General features: G+C 41.3%; 1 protein-coding gene across 1 annotated transcript; it reads right to left on the bottom strand.

Annotated features, from left to right (window-relative positions):
* Positions 1–734: 734 nt before the first annotated feature.
* On the bottom strand, positions 735–6228 carry alx3 (ALX homeobox 3). Its single transcript, XM_069660923.1, has 4 exons — positions 5883–6228; positions 1508–1782; positions 1267–1392; positions 735–1082 (listed from the first exon to the last, which is right to left on the bottom strand). Exons 1-4 carry the CDS (start codon positions 6226–6228, stop codon positions 735–737), a joined length of 1095 nt encoding a protein of 364 aa, XP_069517024.1.
* Between the last annotated feature and the right edge of the window lie 5939 nt (positions 6229–12167).

The following is a 12167-nucleotide window of genomic DNA, read 5'->3' as shown; positions in this document are numbered from 1 at the left end:
CCTGTGGCTCTCACTACTTTATCATCAATAGTGAAGCGCGGTAGCTCAGTAAGCTTTGCATTAATGAAACTGTCGCTCGCTCCTGATACACGAGGTGTCACCTGAAGTCCTCCTGAAGTGAGGCCAAAGTAGGCTGCACATGTACGGCCTGTCTGCGGACCCCCAGAATACAAAGAAGTTTACTTCCTGCTCAGCAGAAATCTTTGTGTTTAGGGAAACCTCAGCCTGTAAGCGCTTTTGTTCACTGCTTAATTTATGACACTGATTTCTTGTTTTTTGTTTAAAGTCAAGTGAAGGCAAAAATATTTCCAGCTCACGTCGTTTTTGTTTTGTATCTTTATCTCCTTTCCTGAAAAAGGTACCTACTGAATAAGACAGGTGAGTAAGATCGAGGCCTTTATTACTGCTCACACTATAAAGAACAACAGACAAAAAAACAATGATTAATATGATAATTACAATTTTTACATGCTTAAATAATTGTTCCTCTTTGGTCTCAGCATTGTGATATCAGACTAAAAATACACTGGGGGTTTTCTTGCAAGAGGCTCTCACTGAAATTAAACTCTTATTCCATTATCCTCTGAATCGTGAAAAGTCTCCACGTCCATGACGGCTTACATATTCATTAAGAGGAAATATTTGAATCAATGCTGAGGCGGACTGCGTATGGGTCAGGAATGTGATATGCTTTGGCTCAGTCAGTGCATCATAGGTAGCTGGCACTGTTGTGGTCATGTGGGCCAGGAGAGGAGGCTGCCTGGCTCTTTGGCTTTCATGCGCAGCGCCACCAGGCCCGTCGGCTTGTATTCGGTCTCGGGCCCCTCGATGGAAGGAGGCCCGAGGCCTCCTGGGAAGCCGTGGAGCGAGTAGAGGCCATTGATGCCCGGGTGGTGAGGCGGGTGGTGGTGGTGGGGATGGCCGGGGGATGTGGGCATGCCCATGAAGCCCTGCAGATTGCTGTGGGGGTGAGAGTACGGGCTCATGCAGGACGAGGGGATGGAGTCAGCACCGAGGACGCAGCCAGCGCCCGAACCGCCGCCTCCTCCTGAAGCTGCTCCTGGCCACAGGTTGCCCTGCATCTGGACCGGGGCAGAGATTGGATGAGACATAATGGGAATTTGATTGAATAAAGATGTAAATGCTTTGATGCTTTGCAAACCAAAGTTAAGATTGAGCTGGAAAACAAGCAATTTCTAACACAGTATCAATAATATATGTCTACTACTTTTACTCCATATGCCATTTAGATCTGCAGCAGCCTACCTGGTATGTGTCATGGCGAGGAAGGAGAGAGATGTCATATGTAGCAGCAAAGTGGTTTCGGACCTCCTGGATCTTCCCATAACGTTCCCGTTTTCTCCACTTGGCTCTACGATTCTGGAACCAAACCTTTAAAACACAAAAATGTAGAATAAATTAGAAGATTAAAAGTACAACACACATTATCCAGGTCAAAAACTCTGCTTTTATTTATAATATGAAAAGGTGTTGCCCTGACACACACCTGAACCCGTGCCTCAGTGAGCTCGGTCCTAAGGGCGAGCTGCTCCCGGGCGTACACGTCGGGGTAGTGCGTCTTCTGAAACACTTTCTCCAGCTCCTCCAGCTGGAAGGTGCTGAAAGTCGTGCGGTTGCGTCGCTTTTTGTTTTTGCCCGATAGGTCGATGGAGTCGGCGATGGAGTCCCCGTGTAAACCGCTGCCCGGCTCTTTCAGCTTACCACAACAGTCTGTGCCAATACCGGGATAGCCCATTGTCTTTGGAGCTCCTTTCTCTCTGACTGAGGCGCAGAGGGCAGAGGAGAAAAGGGTAGAGTTACATATATTCAATAATAATACACATTCATATGCAGATACTAGATTTTTTCTGACTGTTAAGTTCACTGATTGTAGACTGATATTATTGTCTTTGCTTTAATAAGGTTTATAAAGTTGCCGTATGAGATCCTGCATCCTGATCATGAAATGTTCTGTAATCTTTTTTTCTTTATTTGTCTGGAACCTATTGTCGCCGCCCCTTTTAGCCAATCTTGAGATAAAAATAAAAGTAAATAAAATAGTTTTTATGTCGATTAAGTAGTTTAAATATCTGTGAAGGGGGTCATCGCATTGGTACAAAAATCAACAAAAAAATGTAAAATGCAACTCTCCTTCTAAAAAGAATCCAAGGCACTAGGATTTACGTAGAATTAAAAAGCCTTTATTTCAAATGGCAAAATATATATTAGCCAACATTGTGACTGACTTCGGACTTCATCAGGAACTGATGCAATTACGCCTTCACAGATAAATGAAGCAGAGCAAACCCAAAGACTCAGCAGCCCTTCTTCTTCTTCGTCTTCAAATTCGGCAGTGAGTTTGAAGTTTAAATACAATCTAGACAAATACCATAATAACACAGATAACCACCCATACCTATAGCAAATATACATTTACTCATCATTTTAAACTGTAAGGAAATAGCAACATAAAAAAGCCTCCCTCCCGAAACATGAGAGACACAACAAACAAACAAAAAAAAAAGTCAACCCTAAAAATCACACCTCTTCACATTTGTGAGGCGTCAGTGCAAACACACTGCAATTACAAACAATCCTTTTTTTAACAAGCTTAATCTCACCTGGATCTGGTTTAGCAAGTGATCACATTTTACGACCCATAATTTGACACACTGTTCTAAAACGTAATTAAGCAGGGTCTGACATCAAACAGTCTGTTTGTGAGGAATCACTGAAAGCAATCAATCTCGTGCTTGTTTTTTATGTGTCTTAATTTGATTCCCAGACTGGAGCTTTCATAAAAGGCTGAACTGAGACGCCTGAGAAAAACAACACACAGTTATTAAACCAAACATTGTTTTCATTTCATTATCTCAGAGAAACCATAACTAGGCGGTTAACTGTCCGCGTGGGCTTCAATTTAATCCACAAGGCAATAAGAAAAATCTGATATGATCAGTTTGATTTGGAAATGTTTCGGGTCACTTCCAAAGAGAGATTTTTTTTTATGTGAAGGTAACTACAATGAGCAAGAAACGAGGATTTAGTCAGGTCTGTAAATAATATTATGTAGAGCACACTTTAGACCTGCTCTATATGTAAAGCATCATAAATACCTTTTAATTGGAGCTATATGTTAAAAATGGATTGATTGATTGATACAATGTTGAATAATAGGACAAATGTCTCTGTGGTAAAGCTCATGATTGTTTGAGTTATTAAAACACAGTCTGCCCTTCACGTTCAGCAGTGAGGGGAACTGTGAAAGCCTTATTTTCCTTCCTGTCAACTGACCGTGGAAAGAGCTGTTCCCTCCTGCGGTGTTTGGATGTTGTTGTCCATTTTCATTAAGTTTAACCCTGAGCTCCCAAACAAAATCACTCTCCGTCTTTCTGCAGGCACTCACTCGCTAGGGGCGGCCGAGACGCTACTGCCTAATTCAATATGGGGCCCAACAGAGAGCACTTTTCACTGCAACATTAATTTCCTCGTGTCCATTAGATCCCGACTCACACCGCAGATCAGGCTGAAAACATTCTGCGTTAAGATTGCAAACTGGGGCCGCGGGACATTGTGTAGCTTTTACTGTGTCAAGCACCCACATCCGCTCTGCCTCCGCTTCAGTGTAACTGGAGATCTATGTGAAAAGCAGGAAAAGGCAAATAGAGGATAAATTTAAACGTACAGGTAGGAATATCGTGCTGTGAGCGCTGGGATCGATTGTAATACACTGAAATACAAGAGGTAGATCTTAGGTTACTTCTTTGCTGGCATCCTGCTCTTTACATTGGGTTAGGGTTAGAGTAAAAGAGCTGAAGTATTTAGAAACACACATTTTACCTTGTTTCTTTAAGGCTATACAATAAATAGAGGTTTTAAATTAAACTGCTGTAGTTATAATAGCAGATTAATATTTTAAATAAAGAAAATTTAAACAGAGTGATATCAGCCTTTGAGCTGCTGCGTTCACAATAAGATTTATATGTAGAGAGAGAATTGTATTTTATTTGTGTAAAGAAAAAAAGCTAATTTTTGCACATTTGTACTTCTGAAATTATGAATAAGGTCAAATATATTTTGTCTAGGATATTTGAATGTATGACGGATATTCAGCAATATAGCAAATATCCTATGTTATATCTAAAAAGAAATTTAAACGTTAAATTTCACACTTAAATAAAATGCAAAAGACGCCCCATTTGTTTAAAAAAAATTGTAAGAATTACAGACATCAGATATTTTAGAAGAAATCAAGCAATCCATTGAGAAACAATTATAGAAATTCAAACTCAACCAGTGTTCAAAATCTGCTAATTGCAAGAAGTGACTCACAGAATAATAAAGCAAATGAAATGAAAACTTCAAAGTGTGAAGACGAACAAAGAGATTTCAGTATGTTGGTCTGTCCCACCATCACTAAACCTTCCTCCCACTGTAGACAAAACAGGAAGCCGTGGCTCCCTTTGACGGTGAACGAAGCCAAACTCAAAAAAGCAAATAAAGAAGACACACTCACACACACACACACACACACACACACGCACACGCACACACGCCGTCCTTTTCGCACATGCAAACTTGCAAAGCCCAGCTCATTTATATACTTAATAATTTACAAAAAAAAAAATCTCAGCGCACCACCATGCATTAAGCATATGCGTGTGTGTGTGTGTGTGTGTGTGTGTGCTTCGCCTCTTTACACAGAATTTAAAAGAAAAGTAATAAGCGTCCGCGGTCAGCCAGCGGGGCTGATTTCATTATCAAAACTAATTGTGAAAAAAGTCTATTGGCTTTCTTTGGCGGGAACATGAATCAGGCTGTTGTATATTATTCTGGACACAGATATCACAAAGACCTTATCAGCGCTCATATCCTCTGCTGCTCTGCAGAATCATCAACACCAATAAATAAAGAGAAACACCACATCATTTCTTCAGGCTTCGGTTCAACATACACAGTCATTACGGTTTTGCCCAACACGGACTTTTACAGGCCGTTATGTCGGACAGCACATCTGAGCACACGCCTGATTCCAAAAGTCAGTTCTGCTGCGTTTTACATATGAAAAAAAAGCATATGGAGGAGGATTAGAAGATGTTTAGAAAGAGAATCTAAAAGCTTAATATTTCTATATTTTAGCCGAGTGTTGGGCTGACTAGTAGCCCTTATGACACACCCAACTTGCTGCAACGCTGACCTTTAACCTCTCTCACTTCACATCGAGGATGTCAAGTGACAAAAAACCTGTTGACATTTTTATCCCAACCATGCCTTCATTTGCAAACCAGTGAAAATCAGGTAACAGTTTGATGCATTTGTAGCTAAAATGACAAATTCACTGCCTGCACAATGCAAAAAATGTGTTTCAAGTTTCTAAAAACAAATCAACAAGAGCTGTTTTATTTGATTCAAAAAAGACGATTTTTATATTTTATTCCTCTATTTTCTTTACACACCCGTGCTGTGCAGGACGGCCATGGTTTTATTTTTTAAATGTCAAAGTTGGAAAGAAAGCGCTACTCCCAGTTTGTCTTCAGCACTAAAACAAATGTAATCACAAAATACTTATTTTGAATTGTGCATTACTAGTATTGTGAAGCAATGCACTTTTTATCATAGAGATAGTTTAGACAAATGTAAATATAAGTCAAAAGTTAATGTTATTATTAGTAGGCCTTTTGCATGTAAACATCTTATTGATCCTAATTTTACTCAGTGCTCTTATTGTTCATTTAGATTCTTCTTTTAATAACCCCAGATGGGAATGTTGTTTAGATGTGAAATATGTCAAACATTCTGAGATCAGTTGGTGCCAAGTTGAAAGTTTTTGATAAATGTTTCCCTCCAATCATTATTGTGCTAAATACGTTCATTTTACTCACCTTCCGAGTCATAAAACGTCTGCTTGCCGCTGATCACAGTCCCCTTATGATCCTGGTTTATACTCTCCATGAACTTGCTGTGTTTGGACGGAGAGGCGGGCGGGTTCACCGGGGCAGCGCCGTGCGTAAAGTCCGCCGCAGCATCTCCAAACCTCCCCATGGCGGCTGCGTACAGATCCCCGCGCAGGCTGAGGCGGTGAGGGAGAGGAGGAGGAAGGTGGGACGGTTTCTGCAGCTCATCACAGGGCAGGAATGAGCCGGAGCTGCGGTGCTCCAGTCCCGGAGAGGTTTCTGGCGTCCTCCTGCTGCTCTGCGAAGAGAAAGGCAAACAACTCTCCGCGTCCATCTTTTACGGATCCGGCAGCAGTTTAGACAACAGCGACTGCGCGCTGATAGTGTGGGCGCCGGAGTGAGGGACTTTTTTTTCCTCTTCTGTGTTCATGTCAAGTGGGTGGGATTTAACAGATCAGAAACAAAGACCCGTGAAACCGGGAAAGGACTGTGTGTGAGTGAGTGTGTAAGAGAGAGAGAGAGAGAGAGAGAGAGCGTGTGTGTGTGTGTGTATGTGTGTGTGTGTGTGTGGTGTCTGTTACGGTATCCAGCAGTCTGATATAATCCGCCAAAAATTCAATCACGTGTGGTTTCTGTCCCTCCAATTAACCATTTAATTCCTATTTCATATATTGTTATGGGCCTAATCAGCAAATCAAGCAGGACAGGAGGGCAGGCAGCAGCGACGCACAACAGCTTACGCGCGGAAAATACACGAATAAAAACTTTATAGTGAAGCGACGATGACACTGTCTGTTATTTGTTTATTTTTATTTTTTACTTTTTTATGTACCCTTTTCATGTAACTTTGGTTTTACTTTATTCTACCGCGTACGTCTACACGTTTTCCCTTTATATATCTCGTGCGTAATAGTTGACTAGACTTTTTTCCTTTTCTAATGCTAAACATTTCTGCATGAAAAAAGTGTGCAACCTATTTAATAGCTCATAATGTGTTTTTCACACTAGATTTTGAAGCATGATTGAGAATATAAATAAAACGGATGGATGCGTCCTTATGCCGCTAAACAGGGACAGGGAAGACATTAAAAGCCTATATATCGCATAAAAAACACCGAATATACCACTGCATAACGTTCATTTTAATCATTAAAAAGGCTGATTTAAAATAGCAATAAAATGGCAATTTAATAACCCAATAATGCAAATATCCTATAAAGCAAATGGAAATCAGTTATAAGGACGACTGGAATTTGAAACATTTTGATATTAAATAACACATAGCCTACATCCATATGCAAACATAATAAGTTTATCAATTAATATAGGGTAAACTTAATACGAAAATAAATTTGATTTTTTAAATTAATTTCTTCAATAAATAAGATTTTCGCGGCATTTGTTTTTGAACCGATGGAACTTTTTTTTTTTTTTCAAATCGTCGTTTTCGTCAAAAATAAATAAATAAATTAGCCTAATATAAATTTTCCAACATAGAGATGAAGACCGTACTTAAGACATTAGAGATTTGGAGGCCTTTATTCTAATAATTTTATTTATGAACAAAGTAATTTTTTAACTTTAACGAAACGAGTAATCGATCAACAATATAGTGCATAAAGCAGCGTCACAGAAAGCCGATTAAAGCCGTTATGGGTTACGGTATTGTGTAGGTTTTAATGAATATACTGAAATGCATATTTAAAAAAAAAAAAGCATTACTGTTACTGTACATTACCGATGAGTCTGCCCGACAAAGGCCTGTTCAGTAAGAAGTTCACTGCGCTATTTTCTGTCGTTCAGCTCTTAAACATGGAGCTGATTTCCTGTGGCTGCACTAAATGTCCTTTAGTAATGATGGAAACGGCAAAACAATAGTTATGAGGGTCATAACATTGTCCTGCATGCAGTGAAATATAGTTTTAATTAATGCAATATTATTTCATCTTTTACTCATTTAAACTGTTTTGGTAGAGTCAACATAAAATAACTAACAATAAATTAAAGGATGAAAAACATGCTTTGTCCATTGCTAAGACACAATTATTATGTTGTACCATACTGCTTAAAACTGACTGCATCTCCTTAGAAAGAGTCAGACTCAGCAGTGAGATAAAAGGCATTTGATTCTGACATGTTATCTCCGATCTGGACAAACCTCTCTAAACACAGTGCACTTACCAGACTCAGACACCGGACTGCTGGCTTTGGGGACATCTCACCATCTCTCCGGATACCTGAGGCCGCACGCCGCTCAACTGATGGACAAGTGTGTAAACATGAAATCCATTTGGGCCGAGAAGCTTCACAAGCCCCATTTGATTCCATTTCTGGGCTCTGAAATATCAAAGTGTCCACAGTGCACGTTAGAGATCCAAGAGTAGGGAAGAAGAAAAGTGGAGTTTAGACAGCATGTGAATGATGGCTTCAAAAGAGCTCAGATTCGTACTTCAATTGTGCAAAGTCTTTTGCATCCAAAATACAATAAAACTTTGCAACTTTTCTTGTCGAAAAACAGGAAGACATGTTGTTATTGTGCTAACAGTCTTATCATACACTTAAGTGCAGATAATACTCAGATAATTGCAGATAATTTACTGAGAGACACGTAAATTATAGTCATGACCAAACTGAAAATTCCAGGCTTCATCTGGACACAAATTGCAAAGATATTTCAGCCTGCATGGAGAGGAAGAGCTCCCTTAAATTTAAAATGATTACTGACCTCAGACATAAGGCCTAATGACATTTATGTGTAACATGACTTAGATTAACATGTTTGGGTCAGTAGAGCGCAGAGGCTGAAAAAGACGGCGCTGTCATGTTAATCACCACCACAGAGCCGCCCTTAACCCTCCCACACTCTACTGTGTATTCATCTTCATAAACTTCAGCCTAGGTGTAGCTGCTCGCATTTGTCAAACTGTCTGACCGACCGCCATTAAAAAGCCTCGTAATTCTGTTAGAGGGGAGTTTTAAGATGTACACACAGGGGGGATATGTTTCCCAAATCTCGTGACAAGCATGTCCTCTGTAGCCCGAGGCAGCAGAGCACTCTTCAATTCACGGACCCAGCTGAGTAAATGCATTCCAGAGATGTGGGCAAGAGGAAGAACGTCCACGCTATGATCTCAGAGCGGCCGCAGGTAACACTGTTTATATGAATACTGCATTAAGATGTAGGGGATTATGGGAATGTTATTCACTGAGGAATCAAAGTCTCCTATGTGGGCGTCTGTGTGCTGCGGCCTTCCTAATTAAACTTGAGGGGGGTCCATTCATTCATGCACGTAGAGTCCAAAACCCAGGATAGAGTCGACATTGAAATCTCATCAAAGAAAACGAGAGCATTGTCCTTTATGGAATGAGCACATTATGGGAAGTCATTACCTCAGACAGAGATGTGTGCATTTTAGGAAAGAAGCGGTGGTGAAAAGCAGGAAAAATATAGCATCGCTGTCCAAAGCATGACCATGCTCCCCGTGGTCCTAAACCCTTGTCCTCCGAGCCTGTCCTGGGCATGACCCTGCACAGGAAATCAGTTCAGCCTGTCAGGAGTTCCAGGTCGCCCCCCCCCCCACTCCGCCTCCTGGCTCTGGGCACAGACAGCACGGATAAAGGTGACCCTGCACTCTCACCGTGCACCCTGCGGCCCTCAGGCTATAGAGCTGCTTCCACCCCTCCCTCCCTCCACTACATCCTCTCTGCCTGGCTGTCAGTCTGCAGGGCTGTCACACCCTGTTACACCTTACATCCTCCCACTGCGGCACACAATGTAATAGCAAGGCTTGCATGTGTACACAGACACAACTATAGTAAAATAAAAGAAGTGATCGAGGACTAATAGTCATCATAAAATCTGCTAATATAACCATTTGTCGATGTAATAATAGTGAAACATTTTTGTGTCTACAGAGGAAAAAAAAATCTGACCTTTTCCGTGACAGATTGATTAATTGTCCAACAGCATGTAGACGGAGAAGTTATTAAGATCGACCTGCCAGATGAACACCAACACAGACAGCCAGCTAGAATGAAGTAAAACTCTGTACTTCACACAAGCTGTCCGTCTTTGTCTGGCTATCACCGCCCGAGGCCTTTCCTCTCACGTACAGGGTGGCGATTCAACCTGAGGTTTGCATTAGAATAGGAGAAGGATAGCTAATTTAATTACCCGCCATGAATGCACAGAGATGATCCCATATGCAGAGCCAGGGCTCCTCTCAGAGGCCTCCCTCACATCCTCCAGTCTATGTCCAGAAGCTGCACAGCCAGCTGAGGATGTGATTGACAGCTGCCGACCCAGGGGTCAGCTGGCTGGAGAGGTGCATTCTGGGAAGCATAAGCTGCTCTGCTGTAGCGATGGGGGTTGAGGTTTTGAAGGGAAATGGGAAGTGGAGTCGCTGTCCTCTGTGTGACCTCGTACGAGGCGTCATGGAGCACACTGGAGCCCAGCGAGGTTAGCAGCAAGTCAGAGTCCACAGCCACAACACACACGAGATGAGCCGGTACGTATCTGTCAGGAAAAAACACCATAGCTTCTCAATATAGTTTTTTTTTTTTTGCTTTGGGTTTTACTGCATAAACATATTATTTTCAAAACTACTTTACAAGAGCAAGTTTTTTTTATTCATTTCATCACTGGAAAGACAAATCATGCTTATCAATTTACCCCTGGTGAGCTTCAAACCAAAGGACCTTATGTTTAATGGTGCAGTTAAGACTTACAGTGACAAATCCTGCACTTACCCATTTAAATTTGGACAAAGCTTTCCAGAGGTTGATTTAGATTTTCTGCTGCAACACATTCTGCGTTTGCTTATTACTGTAGCTTTAGGAAATAAGGAGCACTTGGGTCAACACAAGACAGAACTACCATAAAGACTCACAGGCCCACAACAGACACCCTACAGTAGCTTACATGGATATTACAAATAGTTACTTCACTAAATTGTTTTTATACCCTACTTTTGGTTTTTCAGCATACACATAGAAGTAGCTATGAAACAAACATCATTACAACAACATTATCTTTTGTGACTCTACACAATACACTGACTGGTGTCATCAAAGCAGCTAGCTGAAGGACCCTACAGGTGCTAGCTTACTGTCAGAGTTTTTAGTCTAGTATCGGCACTTAAACTCTTTTATATTGGATCCAGAGAGCTAAATGAGGAGGCTTGGTCGGCACAGTAGCTCAGAGAGAGAAATGCTGTGTGTGTGTGTGTGTGTGTGTGTGTGTGTGTGCGTGTGTGTGTGTGTGTGTGTGTGTGTGTGCGTGTTACTGTGTCTCTGTGTGTGCGGTAACACCGGGTTATGAAAGCTCGGTCTGTCGTGATAAATGCCTCTCTGCTCTGACTGGCCCTTAATGAAGGACAGACCGATACAGCCTCGCTCCTTACTCACAATCTCCAGGAATCCGTAAACATGCACCTTAGCAAAACCATCTGGATGTATCAGCTCAGCCAGGCCCCGATACTACGGACACACGCCAGAGTCAAATATAAATAATCCCTAAAAGTGTTTCACAGCGGACCGGGGGACTGTAGACGACAAGGCCCCGGTGCGTGGTGACGCATGCGTAACGGAGTAGTCTAAAAATTTGCCTGCAATTTCCTTAAAAACAAACTTAGGTCGTTTATTTTGTTAACTGTTAACATATGGCAAAATATTTATTAAATTATTATTATAAAAATGTATAGCTTTATCGAAATCTTAATTTAACCCTTTAGCCCGTCTAGCCTATTATATGTGACCTGAGATAGACCACAAAAGTCAAATATGATTAAGCTAGCTATCGTCCTCGTTATTGACGCAGGTTAAATAAACTAACATTAGATTAGAAACGGTCAATAAACGCTATTTCTTTGAAGTGGGAGAATTTCTTTGCAAACATACATCCCCAGTTTGGCATATTTGTTTACTGTGGCCAATATTTGCCAGAGTTTAGGTGAAGGTAATGAATTATTCTATTTCTGGCTGATTTTATTTCCGCTACGCAATGAGGGGTAAATAAGTTAATGTAACGAGTAAAACGCAGGACAAATTGGAACACTTTAATGGTGAGTATTAGCTATAATGTAATCGATGTTGTTTTTGCTTTTTGCTCATGACTCCGGCTGTCAGACTGATTTAGAGGTGGTCTAGCAGCGATAAACAGCACAGACTGAAGATCATGGGAATGTCATTATCCAGAACCAGAGGACAAGAACCTCCTCAGGTCCTCGCGCCCTGTCCCCTCCTGTCCTGTCCTGCGGGTTTCCGGTGAGTAGA

The sequence above is a fragment of the Semicossyphus pulcher genome, unplaced genomic scaffold (assembly GCF_022749685.1).
Source record: "Semicossyphus pulcher isolate SPU_LCO1_2020_fin unplaced genomic scaffold, fSemPul1.0.p SCAF_13, whole genome shotgun sequence".
NCBI lineage: Eukaryota > Metazoa > Chordata > Actinopteri > Labriformes > Labridae > Semicossyphus > Semicossyphus pulcher.
The sequence above is the reverse complement of the archived record's forward strand: the minus strand, read 5'-3'. Positions and strand labels throughout refer to the sequence as shown.

Bases quoted from the DNA above. Each gene is read 5' to 3' on its own strand.
- alx3 (XM_069660923.1), bottom strand. From the start codon at position 6,228: ATGGACGCGGAGAGTTGTTTGCCTTTCTCTTCGCAGAGCAGCAGGAGG. The intron at 1,393-1,507 runs GTGTGTGTCAGG...TGTGTTTTAAAG, and splicing joins TCACTGAGGCACGGGTTCAG to GTTTGGTTCCAGAATCGTAG. The intron at 1,083-1,266 runs GTAGGCTGCTGC...GCCCCGGTCCAG, and splicing joins CTCGCCATGACACATACCAG to ATGCAGGGCAACCTGTGGCC.